Source organism: Xiphophorus couchianus, chromosome 3, assembly GCF_001444195.1.
Source record: "Xiphophorus couchianus chromosome 3, X_couchianus-1.0, whole genome shotgun sequence".
Classification (NCBI taxonomy): Eukaryota; Metazoa; Chordata; class Actinopteri; order Cyprinodontiformes; family Poeciliidae; genus Xiphophorus; species Xiphophorus couchianus.
This window is the reverse complement of record NC_040230.1, coordinates 18,243,900-18,258,738: the sequence shown is the minus strand read 5'-3', so window position 1 is coordinate 18,258,738 and position 14,839 is coordinate 18,243,900. Positions and strand designations below refer to the sequence as shown.

The following is a 14,839-nucleotide window of genomic DNA, read 5'->3' as shown; positions in this document are numbered from 1 at the left end:
TCAGGTTCTGTGTCTATAACTATCAAGACAGTTGGTATTAAAAGTAGCATGTATGGGACCATATAATATAGTTCCTTACATGTGTAGTCCAATGTTTTGTTTCCTATTAATGTACCGCAACTATGGCAAAAAGCTTTACAAATCATCTAAATACTGCTAAAACTAAATCTATGTACATTTCCAAGTTGCTTTTCACAACTTTAGCAAATTCACTTCAAATTAGTGGAGAACTATCAAAGAGGTATATAGGATTATCCCTTTATAAAATAAATCCCCAAGACTATATACCAATCCACTGACATCCACACAAATTGAACTTTCCAAAAGTGTATTTATTGTTATATTCCCCAAACTAGAACAAATGACTTGAGTTTAAAAGTACAAACAAAGACTACTTTAGGCAGCTGTAAAGCTTTTTTTATTGGGAATATATACTTCACTGCTTCACACAAGTCCAATGATAATGCTTGAGTCCATTGTCATTGCAGAGGTGGATTCTAGCGAATTGTCTTTGCCGGGCTTTTGAAACTTGACGCGGCCTGAAGCTGGAGTTGGTAGGCCATTGGGTGAATTTTGAAACCATATAGCCTGAAAAAGAAACGACAGAAATTAGCTTCTGGTTCATACAATAAACACCCCATTCCCATTTTTTTAAAACACACCATTAAATATAAATCTTTACAAACGTGAACGAACCTTGGTACAAACTGGTTGGCTGGTCGTTTTGGTCGATACTCTGGGTTCACCATGAACAACATGTGAGGAAATCCCGTGCCGAAGTAGGCTCCATCTGTGTGATGGTGTCTGGAGGATTTAGGAGTGTACACATCCATACACTTAGGGCAGTAAAGCTTCACCATTGCCTCTCCTGGGATATCTGATAAGCCTAGATTAGTCAGAAAGCAAACAGTAAGGAAAGGCTCAATGACGAAGTGTGGGAGAAAGTGTTTGGAAAGAGACCACCTCACCAATAGGAAGCATTGGCTGATTCTCGCAGTATACTCTGGGACAATAGCCAAAGTCCCCTTGCTGGTATTTTTCCAACTAAAGAGAGAAACAAATATTAAAGATGGCTGCTGATGATTGATTTGGAGAGCCAGTGAGACTCGCAAGTCATTATGCACTGCAGTACCATTTGTGCGATGCCTCTGTTTGTGAGAATGTATCGTGCATGTATGAGACCATAGAGCATCTCAGCTGCCTGCTCAATCAAATCGCTCTGATTCTGATTATCTTCAGTTTCCTCATCTGTTATGAAAAGTCACACAGGAAGTTAAAAACTGTAATTTTTCTTCCTTTTAATCCAAAGTCAACACCTCTCTATAATCTCACCAGGTTCCAGGTCGAGAATCAAATCCAAAGCCTGACGGTAATGAGGGACCTGCTCGTTCAGTCCTGTCAGGTTGAACTTGTCCTGAATGTAGTCTTCATCGACCTGGAATGCAGCAACAAAGTACATTCAGTGAATAGATACTGTTGCTGCAGTCGGAATAATGCCACACACTGATGTGAAAGCATTAGAGAAGCGTCTAACAGGATTATTCAGTAGCTGCCAGGGCAGAAAATAAGGGGTTATAATTAGAAATTGGATTGTACAAGTGCATATGTGCAAGTCTAACCAGTGATTAACTGGATGGATGCTGAGAACAGACAAACAATTCCTGGAAAATTAATTCTGTCTTTTTTTTGTTTGTTTATTTTGTTTTGTTTTTTTACATACATGATCTCTGACCGGTTTGTTTGGTATAAGCCACCATGTTCTCCAGTAGAGAACACAGTGCTCGCAAAAGTACTTGAAAAGGATTTCTGATTTGCCAAATATATTTGCATTTTACAGTCAATACCTACTAGAACCACGTTTGGAACAATAATATAATCTTTTGAGGTATGTCTCTACCAGCATTGCAGATCTAGAGTAAACTTTCAACAGTGGCTTTTGAGTCTTATTAGGAGTTATTTATGGATTTTGAAGATATTCTGAGCACACATGAATATGCTCAGAGCTAAATCTGACTATTGCTTTTCTGGTTGCAGTTGTAGTTTTAGGGTCATAGTCTAAGACCCTAAAACTACTTGTTGGAAGTTAAAACCTTTTGCTCATATTCTTCCTTGGTTTCCCCAGTATTCCCCAGCTTTGTCCCTGTTAAAGAAAAGCAGCCTCATAGAATGATTAGACTGCTGGTGATCTTCTTCACTGCCATTATTCAGTCTGTCCTCTGCACATTCACCACTGTGTGGTTTGTCTCGGCCACAAAACAGGACAAACAATCAGATCCATAGAGAGGGTCATCCGAGCTTCTATACATTTCAGGTCGGTGCCATTTGCAAAAACCAGTTGCCACAGAGAGTTTCTTTATCCAGGCTCTGATTAACACAGTGAACATCTTACAACCACCGTAGACTACTTTTCTGTGTACATATCTACACTATTGCTACCTGTGCATACACATATATTGTTTCTCTCTACTTACTATATCTCTTAGGTTACCTGTTCTTGTTAACACAGACATTGCAACCACAAAAAGTTGCAGTAGCTAAATAAAACACTTCCTTAACAGTAATTTCTGGTTTCTACTTTAAATTAAAAAAATGCCAACTGATCCAAAAGATGGTGACTATGTATTGTTTGAACCACCACAGGTGTCTTTCACACGTACAGAATTATTTTACAACATACTATTTGGAGATTTACCCCCAGAATGTCAGCTTATAAAAAGCTGTCCACTCTCTCAATTTGTAACCTAGATATATGAAATTGCCAGCATTTAGAAGTCAACGTTAAGTAAAACCGACTTTATTTTTAACGTAATACTCTTGCAAATGTGTCAGAAATACATATTTTAAGACCCAACAGTTTCCGACCCCAACTTAAAAGTCTCTCAGTTGAGGAACAAATGTAAACAGACGCAATTCCTTTATAAATGAGCTCCTAATTTTCATTTTTTGATCATATTTTCAAAGTAAAGGTGGAACTTGCCTCGCAGAACAGCTCGTTTCCTCTGAGTCCACAGAACCAGGATATCCAGGACACCTCCTCCGAACTGCTCATCCTCCTGGCAAACAGTAGAGCTCTTTAGATCCACACCAGTCGGCTAACCAGAAGCTTTCATTAAAACAAAACCAAAAACGAGCCATTCTAACATGATACGCCGTCACTTATCGGATATGTGCTCCGATATAGTTTACGTTCACCGCAACTTACGTTAGCTCTTCATACACACGCTACCTGGCTAGCTATTGTGTTGCTATGTAGCTTAGGGTGCATAATTCGATAAGTATTTCTGTTAAAAGTATTTTCACATGAGAGTTTATTAAATTACAACATAAATTGAGCTTCACTTACCCGTTTAAATGTGTCTTATAATATATTAATATGCTGGCTTTGCTAGCTTTTCCTCTCTTCCGCGATGACCAACTTCCGGTGTCTGAGGTTTTCAAGTTAATAGTCTAATTATGCTAAGGTGCTAACAGGAAATGGAAACATTTAACGAATTATAACTCGTTGAATTTAAACAAACACCGACACTGGATTTTCCCTCTTTTTAATAAAATAACAATTCCAATACACCGGATGTAACAAAAAATAAAAATGACATTGATACCCATATTTTCTAAAGTAAAATAATAATAATAATAAAATCAGTTATCAGTTATAAGTCATTTTGACATTAGGCTATGTGATTTTCATTTTATTATCAAACTTATGCAACAACACTCCAAATTTTAAAATAATTTACATTTTTTCAGTCAAATTTTCCACTGTTTTACATCTTGGTTGGGCCAGAAGGGCTCTTAAAAAAAAAAAAAAAAAGGAAACGGTAAAACATATCCTGATGTCATGAAGACTTCAGGGAAGGTCTGAAAAGGTTTTGCGTGAAGGTGGACCAACATCCTTCTGCTCCTGCTCCTTTCCCATTCCTTCGAACATTAGAATCCTTAGCAGCAGAAGAAGAAACACCTATTACTTAAAATTTTCAATCATACTCTATGTACTTTCTGAAATTCCTTCAATGAGATGCCAGAAAAAGTGCTGTGAAAGTAAAAACTGTCATTACTCCAAAATTGGAGTAATGAAGTGTAAACACTGGTTTACACTGTTCAATAAAAACACAATCCTTTAATTTTAGCACACTGCTGGTCAGCTGCTGATCCAAGAGCTACGATATTTTTCACATGGAAACACGAAAAACATGATTAGTGATAGTGTGGAAACTAAAGAAAATACACTTTTAACTTTAAGTGTTTTGGTTAAGGGTAAGAGTTAGGGTTAGTTGACACTTTTAAACAAAAGCCATGCAATCATATTATGATTCAGCCTTCTTTTAAAGCATTGTGTTTGTACAACGGATTTCTTTACTCAGAGCTTACATGAAAATCTACCAGTCCATTCCTAGTCTCATTATATAGCAAAACACAAAACCACTGTTATTTTTTTTTTATTTCAAAGACAGACATTCATCAACATTGTCAAAAGCTTTAATATGAATCAATCTAGAATCAGCTACCCTTTCAGTTTCATGTTAACCTAGATATACTCACAGCTTAAGAATTGCATTTCGTTTCCCCAGCATCATATCCAGGAAGTCGTGGTAGCTGATTGTGTCCTTCGATGGGCCTCCAGCTACCTCTGACATCATCTTTTTCAGCTCTAAGTGAGTTTTGGCTAGTCCAAGTTTTTCCAGCATACGTTTTAACCCCATCATATCTGAAATATTGTTTGTGCATATATAAGAAATAATTTTCACAAGTTTAAGTGGCCTATGAAAACACTGTTAAAAATGAGTGAGTGAGCAAGTTGAAATTTCTCACGCTAGCTAAAAATACTTTTGATATGTAGAAGTCTGGTGCACTTTTACCTATGTCTCCTTTGTCGTTGAGATCAAACTCCATGTATTTCTCTAAAAGAAAGACATGGAAGTGTTTTACAGAACATTATACCAGAAATTAAAATGCAAATAAAGACATTTATTACTCTAAGTAACTCACTTTTAAATATTTCAAGCTTTGTTGCCAGATCTTCCTCATCTGCATACTTTGAATCTGAGAGAAACGCCTGAGAAGGGGATCAGTTCATTTGTTTGGTCACACAATGAAGCTAAATTACTTTACCCAAATGTGACAGTTATTCCAGCTCACCTCATTTATGGAGTTAAGTTTTTCCTCCTGTTGAGACTTAAGATGCCCATAAGCTTTACCTCCTGTTAAAAACAAAATGGTGATCAACAAAACATTTGCTGAATTCTGAGAAGAAAAACAAACCATATCAATTTGAAATTGCAACCTTTTTTCAATTGAATTGGCTTTAAAATATAAGCTTTAAAAGAGAAATCCAAGCATACCTTGAGCATTGTTATCCATTTTGTGAACTGTGCTGGGAAACTGTAACACAGCGACTGTTTTTTATCGCTGTGGCTGTAAATTGTATCTGAAGAGGAAGTGAGATCTGGGTGAAGTTCCTGCATTACATTTAAGGCAGCAAAGAGCTAAGGTCAAATGTATGATGCAAAAACTAGAATTCCCATTTACCCCATCTTTTTCCACATGCAGGGTCAGAAAACTTGTGCTATTTGGTTCTTTCTCATGTTACTGCAGCATACTGCCCACAGTGTGCTCACTGTTATGTTTCACTTCTGTACAATGCGATGAATAACCTTGCATATTTTAACTGTTTTCAGGAAGCAATGCTGTTGAAACATGGGAGATTGTTGTTAGTCAGTGAAGAGCCAACTCATATACTTAAAAGGAAGGAACAACCCAAGAATTTAGAGTTTTTGCAGTTAATCTAAAAACTTTATTAATACACGGGCATAAATACATGGCATTAGAACGATCAAATATCATTGAAGTTTTATTGAGTCAATTTACTTGAAATGTAGGCTGGAACATGACATTTCTTTACTAAAAGTATGTTTTATCCAGCATAATTTCTGTGAAACTGAACATTGTTTTGTAATTAGCATTATAAAATAATCTTGGACGACAATCCTGCACAATAAGCTGGGACAGACATTAGATGGAAGGATGGATGATGTGATAGTTTATTCAGATGCATTCCACAAGTCTCTCACGATATTGCCGTGATGTTTTATTTTTGCCAGATGATGGCGCTCTTGCTCAATTGAAAATAGGAAAAGTCATGTGTTCGTTTTACTTTAGTTTCAAGATGACACTTCAGGTTATACACAGGAACTGAGTAAATCCTATTTTAAAACTAAAGGTACAAAAGCTAATCCTCTCATGATCTTGCTGCATTAAACCGAAAATGGCTCACTTGTATTTTCAGGTTTGTGTTTTAGTGTTTGTATTAAAAGTTCCTCCCAGATGCAGGGGTGAGTTTCTTGTTGGTATTTCTTATTGGATTAAATCAGCCAATATTCTATTTCAGTACATATTTTATGTCTGTTTTGTAGGTTTACACATTTCAGTAATTCACTACATACAGTAATTTTATTTAATGTCTGACTGACTACATTAAAATCTGACTCTGCAGGTGCTGAGACTGTGTCAGCTTTTGCAGACGAAGACGTGGTTCTGTCATGTCTAAACGTCAGCATCACGGATCCAAGCAGTTGCTATAGAATCAGACTGGTGCACAACACAGATGCCATGAACCCTTCAGTTATATTTGAGTATCCAAAGAAATCCCAGGATGCCAAACGTGTGAATTTGGAAGCAAACAGGAAAGGTCAAACGTGTGTTTCTTTGAAAACCTTGCAAGGATCAGATGGAGGGGCATACAACGTTGAAATTTGGAAAGGATGGGACAAAATTATGGTCACACACATATCATTAAAAGTGAAAGGTAGGATCTTCATGTCTTTTTTATTTTAAAGATTAATTTATACAATCTGCAGGGTAGATCACATGCTCCTTTATGATTTTTTAGACTGCAGAAACCTTAAGCCAGAGGTGACAAAGCTTGGCCAGAATGTGAGTCTTAACTGCTCAGTGGATGGAGAAACGGCCCCTTCAAATGTCACATGGGCGAAGATGAAAGGGACCGACTCTGTACCTGTTAATTTGCCAAGGATGGAAATGAAGGGTATATCCCTGACAATCAAGTCTGTGTCTGATAGTGACACTGGTTGGTACAAGTGTGATTACATACTCGGGCAAAGTCGGCGCTGCTCAAAGATTAATCTACGTTTTCGGGGTCATCAAGGTCTGATCTTAAACAGATCTCTTCAGTATTACTTCCAATAATGTTGTATATTAGGTAATTGTTACTATTTCTTTGCTTTTTTGTTTGATTAAGCAGAAACTACCATGATTCCAAGATCTGCATTTACAGAAACTCGCCAAGGTGTGTTTTATGTTTAATTTTCCATATACACTATAACAGCTGTCTCTTTTTATTGAGGTGTTGAAATGGCTTCATCTTTATGTCTTTGCCAGGATCTCTTAACATTGCTTCGGAGACCAACAGGACAGAAGGAAGTGAAACCTCTATTCTCGTTGTAGTCCTGACCATGACCTCGATTTTCACAGTTGCAGCACTAACAGGAGTGTTTATTTACAAGAGATACAAAACTCAGAGGAAATCTGCAGGTGGGCTCTCTTTCTCTGTTTTGTATGGTTATATATATATATATATATATATATATATATACTGCTCAAAAAAATAAAGGGAACACTTTAAGTGTTAAACACCTGTTTAAGTGTTCCTTTTATTTTTTTGAGCAGTGTATATATATATATATAATTTTTTGCCTTTTCCCTTTTCTTCACTTGTGAATCATTCCGCTTTACAGAGTCTGCAGATGTTTATGAAAATGTGAGTCTTCCACGTTCACCAGGTGAGAGTAAAATTATGATTTTGTTGCCACTTTTCTTTAATCAAATATTTAAACTGTACCTCATTATTCCTATTTTCTTGCCTTAAAACTAAAGAGTCATTTTTCATGACATTGAGAAATGTTTATGTAACACACAGATACTAAAAATCGAACCAACAGCTTGTATGCATTCCTAGAGGAGAATGTCTAAGGACTCACCTGTAAGTATATTACAATGATGACTCTAATGCTTCAGTATTGAATATTCATACAAATATTCCAATATCCCCATTTTTGTTGCAGTTCAAATCTAGAAATGTTCTGGCTACTCACAGAGAACACTGAAGATCTTTCTCTATTCCCTCAAAAAAATGAAATTAAATAAAAATAAGAAAAGCCTGCCTGGCACCAGGAAACATGCATCAGCATCACAGAATCACTTTATTCCTTTACCACCCTGTTGGTTTAACCTTCAGTATATTGTTGTCACCATGTCTAAATGGCTAAATGCAGTGAGCTGCTACAATGAAATTGGGTGATTCATTATTTGTGTTAACACAAGTGCACAGGAGTGGCTAACAAAGTTTCCAGTCAGTTTATTTCAAATTATCTATATTCTTCAAGTGTGCTACATTGTTGTCTTTCAATAGGCTTTATTTCCCAAGTGTGCATGTGATCTTCTCTTGTGTATTTTATTTTGCAAATCTTGTTTTCTGTGTTGTCAAATAAAACTAATTCAGCATTTAAGTGAAGACAGAGCAGTGTTTATTTTACTTTAGTTGACAGGTTGTAATAAATTGTAGAAGCCATCATCAGTAGTGGCAACTTCTCTTTTTAGCTGTCCCGGCTGCTGTACTTCCTCATCCTGAACGACATCATAAAGATGATTCTGGTAAAAAGAACACTGACATTAGCATACTGGGATTTATCAGACCAACACAAATCAAATGGAAATGTTGATATCTATGCTTATTCTTTTTACCATTGAGATGACTGACAGTTCATCAGCTGCAGAAAGAGAGAAGACATCAGTTGTGACATTTGGTACACATTTAGTACACATGATCAAAAAGTGAAAGTTTAGATGACGGGTTCCTCTACCAGATTCAGTACGCAAATCCTTGTTGCGCTTCCTCTTCCAGTGAATAAAAACTCCTCCTGCTGCTGCACATAATAAAACGCCAAGAGGGAGACCTAACCATGCCAGAGTCTGCATAGCTGAAGAGAATATAGTCTTATTCCTTTTTTGTTTCTGCTTAAACAAGATTGCATTAACAGAAACGTAATCCAGCATACATACATTTAACAGAGCTCAAACTTTTTGACGCCATCTTTGAACCTTCTCTGTACACAGAGCAGGTTATTGCATCAGAGCTAACTGGCCAAACCGGGAGAAGAAGCTCATTGATCAATGTGTTGTTAACATTAAATAGTCTGCCTTGCCAACGCTCTTGGTTGCTTCCAGACCAAGTTAAATTTAAGTTTTCTTCACATTTTTCAACACAAGTAAGCACACAGATCAAAGAGAGATTTCCTCTTACTGGCTGTGTATTTGCTGCAACTGTAACATAGAAAAAAATTTCAGAAGAAACTTTTATATAGCTCTCAAAGTCTGAATTTCTTTTAGATTATTTTTCTCACTCACCATCAAGGGTGTGAACCCTAATTTTGTGCAACACTCTTTGCTCTTCAGAGGAGCCCATACACTGGTAATCACCAGCATGCAGAGGAGTCAGTTTGCTGATTACTAAGGATGAGTCTTTGTTCACATGACATACATTTGTTTGGCCATTTTCAGGTACCAGATCACTGAGCATTTTGTTATTCAGTTTCCACTCTATTCTGTCTCCAAGTCTGGGAGAGGAAGTGTTTCTGCATAGAAGCGACACTGACTCACCAACAGCAGTGAACACTTCCTCCAGCCCATCTACAGGAAAGAGAGCAAAGCTCAACCTTTGTGCATACTAAACCAGTGGTTCCCAACCACCGGGCCGCAGACCGGTACCGGTCCGCAGACCAATTGGTACCGGTTGGGGACCGCTGTACTAAACCACAGTTTGAATTTCTTATTGCAGATCATTACCTCTTACTGTTGTCCTGTACTTGCCAGAGGCTTTAACCTCACCATTTTGGGTTATTTGACATTTCCATATTCTGTGATGGTCGGTCAGTTTCCTGGTAATGATGAGTTTTGAGAAGCAAACAGATGGATTTTCAAATCTAAATCTATTACCAGTTATTGGAACGTCATCCTCAGTTGTCCAGGTGATATGTATGTTTGTGTCATTTTTACAGAGGCCAAATCCTGTAGATTTACTGAACGAACAGTGAAGTTCTGTGATGCCCTCTGCTGGAGGTTTGTTCTCAGCAACTGTTGAATAAAAAACAAAATTAATCTGTCATTCAATATTCACTTTAAGAATTTTATGGACAACAGTCCTACTTACTGTCAAGAAACCGAAGGGAAACACTTGAATTTAGCGTTCCACTTTCACAAGTGTACAGCTTAGCATCATCACGCTCCATCTGAGAGATCTGCAGTGAGCAATCCTTTAGCAGACGATACTTGTTTTCCTTTAAATGTGTCACTTTTCCAGCTGTAACCACCTCATATTTATCCCATATTAAACCTCTGACTGTCCAGTGTACTGAAGAGCAGGATCCAATAGAAGGTAAACCACATTTCAAGATAGCTCTGTCTCCTGCCATAGCAAACTGCAGCACAGGATCTGTTTGTAATAATAAAAAAATGCATTTAGCATAAAAATATAAATAAGTCTTGAGCATTTTTTTCAAAATAGGTATTGAAGTATCTGTGATAATCTAACCTATATTCACGTGCAAAGTGATGCCCAGTGATTCTCTGTTTATGTGTTGGATAATTAACAAGTAAATCACAATTAAAGAAATGAAAACCAGACTATGTGATTGACCTTTAGGAGGCTTTTCAATGCAATCCATGATAGAATACGGAGAGAGCATCCAGCACATGGTGCTGTACTGGATGCTTTTTCTGCTTACACACATTTTAAATTTGTAAGGTAAAGCAAATTACCTTACAAATGTTAATTTCAATAATTTTAAGGCAAATAATTCCTTAAATACTTGATACAACCAGTGATGTCGAACCACTATTTTTCAGTAACGAGTAATCTAACGCGTTTCTATTTCAAATGCAGTAGTCAGTCTACAGTTACTTATTGAAACCACTTTGCTTTACTGTGCGTTACTATTTTCTTTTGTAATTTAATTGTATTTCCTCTACGCGTCTTGGAGAGTAACCGCAGTTTCTATGCGACAGTGTCAGCAGCGACAGACTCAATAGAGGGAGGTGCGCTTTTTGTTGTTGAAAAGGAACTATTTTGAGTTTCGGTCGCCAATTCCGTTTAATATAAGCGGCTTTGGGCTTGTTGTTTCTTTCTAAAGTCGCTTGCAAAATTAATGAGTCGCGGGCTGCGCTTTTTGGGCTTGGAAATAAGCAGACATAAACCCCAGAATTTGTCTGACATCCAGTTAGTTTTAGTCCATCATTTCCCGGATGATCCATCCAGTGTCTTTGTTAATGTTAAGTTAATATATTTGCTGTGAATGACGTCTAGCCTCTCGTTGCGCTCCAGAAAACTGCAAACATCGAGACTGATATGAACAGCGCAATAAACGTGAAAACAGCCACGAATGAAAGTGCCCGTAAAGGTGTGCGACTTAACGCCATTATAATTATTAATATTAAGAGTGTCACAAATATGTGCAGCGGGACATCTGAGTTATGGAGCCGCAGGAGGAGCGCTGTGCGCTGCGCTCTGACACCAAACGCAGGGCCGTAACACAGAACATGGAGCCTGGGGCGAGGGAGAGAAAGGGGTCTAAAATCCAATTTAGAGCTTTCCAGAAAATGCTTTAACACACAATTTACTAAAGTTTTTTGTACTGTTGTAACCATTAAACAATTTCCCCTTTAGTTCAACATTATAAGTGGAGATACCTTGTTGATGTTACCATTATAAAATAACTTGCAATTAAGTACTGGCAAAGCTCAATGTAATTTTCACAGGCGGCAGAGTGCTGCTGTCAGCAGCTGCTGAAAGTATCTAAAAAAAATTGCATTTAATGTAACTTAGTTACTTTCCAAATCAAGTAATCAGTAATCTAACTAAGTTACTTTTTCAAGGAGTAATCAGAAATCAAATTAAAGTTACTTTTTCAAAGTAACTATATCATCACTGGATACAACCCAGATGAGCTGATTATAATAGAAGTGTTGTACCTACCTGATGAATAAAGTGCCAGCGATGCCCATAGAGGAGATATGAGATACAGTCCAATCAAAGGCTGGAAATTCATTCTTCTTTCATAAGAGTCTTGTGTAAATGCTTCACAAATATGACCAAGTTCTGTAAGGGCAACTGTTTCTTAAAATGCCTCTCCAGGAAGTATTTTTGGCACCACATGACAGGATATTACTTCAATGCAAAACTGAATGCGTTTCATGAAAAATCTTCTTCTGGGCTGTTTTTGTCGCTCTGCAGGTGCCTGTAATATGTTGTTCTGCTTCAGATGTCTGAGTAAATGTAACTTTTACTTTCAGCTTAATCTTCTCCATCTCTCATCTGAATGCCAGACATGTTAACAAATAATTTTGTAGAGTTGGTTGCAGACATTTTATTGCAATATTAGCAAAGACGTGTGAATTTTTTCTTTTCATGATTCATGGCTGAGTCCAGTTTACTATGTAAGATGAAAACTGAACTCAAGCCCCCTGAGAAATTATATGATAAACTCAACCCAGTGTGAGGTTCCACACATTAGTGGTTCAGGTTTAAGTTCTTCTCTAAAGGTTCTGATCTTTTAGAAAGCTGGTCTGATTCTCAAATGAAAAGCAAATAAACAGTACACCTCAGTCACCTTAAGAATACAAAATCTTTAATAATGGCATATGAATTAAACACAAAACTTTGTTTATTTCCCTCTGCTATTATGACCTTTTACAAATTGTAGAACATCAGCAGTGAGTGCTTCTCTGTAAATTTGTCTTCTGTTTCTTGTGGTTCTTCTTCCTTGCTGTGTTTTCTCATGGCTCTAAGAAGAAGCAAACTGATGTGAGCACATTTGAACATCCCTACTTGATTTGCAAGGTCTTCCAGTTGTTTATTAGCAGCATTAAAATATGAAAACAAAAATCATGTTCAAACTTATTTTTCAGAACAAATGATGAGCTTAGTCAAACAGTTCGTAAATCAGAGGCACCTGCATTATTGCAGTGTTTCCACTTCATGTAGATGCAAAATCCAACTGCAGGTACACCTATTATAAGGCCAAGACGAAGGGCTAAGACTCAGGAGACCTGCAGAGCTGTTGAGAGTAAAGTCTTGTCATTTTTGGCATTCTTATATTTTCTGTAAAATTTTTATAGCTGTGACCCTACATACATACATACATTTAACAGAGCTCAAAGTTTTTGACGCCATCTTTGAACCTTCTCTGTACACAGAGCAGGTTATTGCATCAGAGCTAACTGGCCAAACCGGGAGAAGAAGCTCGTTGATCAATGTGTTGTTAACATTAAATAGTCTGCCTTGCCAACGCTCTTGGTTGCTTCCAGACCAAGTTAGATTGAAGTTTTCTTCACATTTTTCAACACAAGTAAGCACACAGATCAAAGAGAGATTTCCTCCTATTTGCTGTGTATTTGCTGCAACTGTAACATAGAAAAGAAATATCAGAAGAAACTTTTATATAGCTCTCAAAGTCTGAATTTCTTTTAGATTATTTTTCTCACTCACCATCAAGGGTGTGAACCCTAATTTTGTGCAACACTCTTTGCTCTTCAGTGGAGCCCATACACTGGTAATCACCAGCATGCAGAGGAGTCAGTTTGCTGATTACTAAGGATGAGTCTTTGTTCACATGAAATACATTTGTTTGGCCATTTTCAGGTACCAGATCACTGAGCATTTTGTTATTCAGTTTCCACTCTATTCTGTCTCCAAGTCTGGGAGAGGAAGTGTTTCTGCATAGAAGCGACACTGACTCACCAACAGCAGTGAACACTTCCTCCAGCCCATCTACAGGAAAGAGAGCAAAGCTCAACCTTTGTGCATACTAAACCAGTGGTTCCCAACCACCGGGCCGCAGACCGGTACCGGTCCGCAGACCAATTGGTACCGGTTGGGGACCGCTGTACAAAACCACAGTTTGAATTTCTTATTGCAGATCATTACCTCTTACTGTTGTCCTGTACTTGCCAGACGCTTTAACCTCACCATTTTGGGTTATTTGACATTTCCATATTCTGTGATGGTCGGTCAGTTTCCTGGTAATGATGAGTTTTGAGAAGCAAACAGATGGATTTTCAAATCTAAATCTATTACCAGTTATTGGAACGTCATCCTCAGTTGTCCAGGTGATATGTATGTTTGTGTCATTTTTACAGAGGCCAAATCCTGTAGATTTACTGTAGGAACAGTGAAGTTCTGTGATGCCCTCTGCTGGACGTTTCTTCTCAGCAACTATTGAATAAAAAACAAAATTAATCTGTCATTCAATATTCACTTTAAGAATTTTTTGAACAACAGTCCTACTTACTGTCAAGAAACTGAAGGGAAACACTTGAATTTAGCGCTCCACTTTCACAAGTGTACAGCTTAGCATCATCACGCTCCATCTGAGAGATCTGCAGTGAGCAATCCTTTAGCAGACGATACTTGTTTTCCTTTAAATGTGTCACTTTTCCAGCTGTAACCACCTCATATTTATCCCATATTAAACCTCTGACTGTCCAGTGTACTGAAGAGCAGGATCCAATAGAAGGTAAACCACATTTCAAGATAGCTCTGTCTCCTGCCATAGAAACTGCAGCACAGGATCTGTTTGTAATAATAAAAATTGCATTTAGCATAAAAATATAAATAAATCTTGAGCATTTTTGTTCAAAATAGGTATTGAAGTATCTGTGATAATCTAACCTATATTCACGTGCAAAGTGATGCCCAGTGATTCTCTGTTTATGTGTTGGATAATTAACAAGTAAATCACAATTAAAGAAATGAAAACCGGACTATGTGATT

General features: G+C 37.3%; 4 protein-coding genes across 5 annotated transcripts; 1 reads left to right on the top strand and 3 right to left on the bottom strand.

The window, feature by feature from the left end:
• Window positions 1-314: 314 nt before the first annotated feature.
• LOC114142078 (casein kinase II subunit beta-like) lies at window positions 315-3,483 on the bottom strand. Its single transcript, XM_028013138.1, has 7 exons — window positions 3,344-3,483; window positions 2,978-3,053; window positions 1,333-1,435; window positions 1,133-1,248; window positions 969-1,044; window positions 697-886; window positions 315-588 (listed from the first exon to the last, which is right to left on the bottom strand). Exons 2-7 carry the CDS (start codon window positions 3,047-3,049, stop codon window positions 498-500), a joined length of 648 nt encoding a protein of 215 aa, XP_027868939.1. The 5' UTR covers window positions 3,050-3,053; window positions 3,344-3,483; the 3' UTR covers window positions 315-497.
• Window positions 3,484-3,540: 57 nt separating this feature from the next.
• Window positions 3,541-5,466, bottom strand: LOC114142079 (allograft inflammatory factor 1-like). Its single transcript, XM_028013139.1, has 6 exons — window positions 5,340-5,466; window positions 5,137-5,198; window positions 4,987-5,053; window positions 4,857-4,898; window positions 4,540-4,705; window positions 3,541-3,935 (listed from the first exon to the last, which is right to left on the bottom strand). Exons 1-6 carry the CDS (start codon window positions 5,356-5,358, stop codon window positions 3,848-3,850), a joined length of 444 nt encoding a protein of 147 aa, XP_027868940.1. The 5' UTR covers window positions 5,359-5,466; the 3' UTR covers window positions 3,541-3,847.
• A 680-nt stretch (window positions 5,467-6,146) lies between these two features.
• Window positions 6,147-8,522, top strand: LOC114142077 (uncharacterized). Its single transcript, XM_028013137.1, has 8 exons — window positions 6,147-6,329; window positions 6,491-6,802; window positions 6,887-7,162; window positions 7,259-7,303; window positions 7,396-7,548; window positions 7,752-7,796; window positions 7,934-7,996; window positions 8,079-8,522. Exons 1-7 carry the CDS (start codon window positions 6,263-6,265, stop codon window positions 7,984-7,986), a joined length of 951 nt encoding a protein of 316 aa, XP_027868938.1. The 5' UTR covers window positions 6,147-6,262; the 3' UTR covers window positions 7,987-7,996; window positions 8,079-8,522.
• On the bottom strand, window positions 8,518-14,634 carry LOC114142076 (uncharacterized). 2 transcript variants are annotated; one of them, XM_028013134.1, is made up of 8 exons: window positions 12,044-12,203; window positions 10,223-10,504; window positions 9,859-10,146; window positions 9,421-9,702; window positions 9,076-9,336; window positions 8,877-8,993; window positions 8,758-8,783; window positions 8,518-8,664 (listed from the first exon to the last, which is right to left on the bottom strand). In XM_028013134.1, the coding sequence occupies exons 1-8, from the start codon at window positions 12,114-12,116 to the stop codon at window positions 8,551-8,553; spliced, it is 1,443 nt and encodes a 480-aa protein (XP_027868935.1). In that variant the 5' UTR covers window positions 12,117-12,203; the 3' UTR covers window positions 8,518-8,550. The 2 variants fall into 2 exon arrangements, with proteins under 2 accessions (XP_027868935.1, XP_027868936.1); XM_028013135.1 differs by lacking the exons at window positions 9,421-9,702; window positions 9,859-10,146; window positions 10,223-10,504; window positions 12,044-12,203 and adding exons at window positions 13,556-13,837; window positions 13,994-14,281; window positions 14,358-14,634.
• Between the last annotated feature and the right edge of the window lie 205 nt (window positions 14,635-14,839).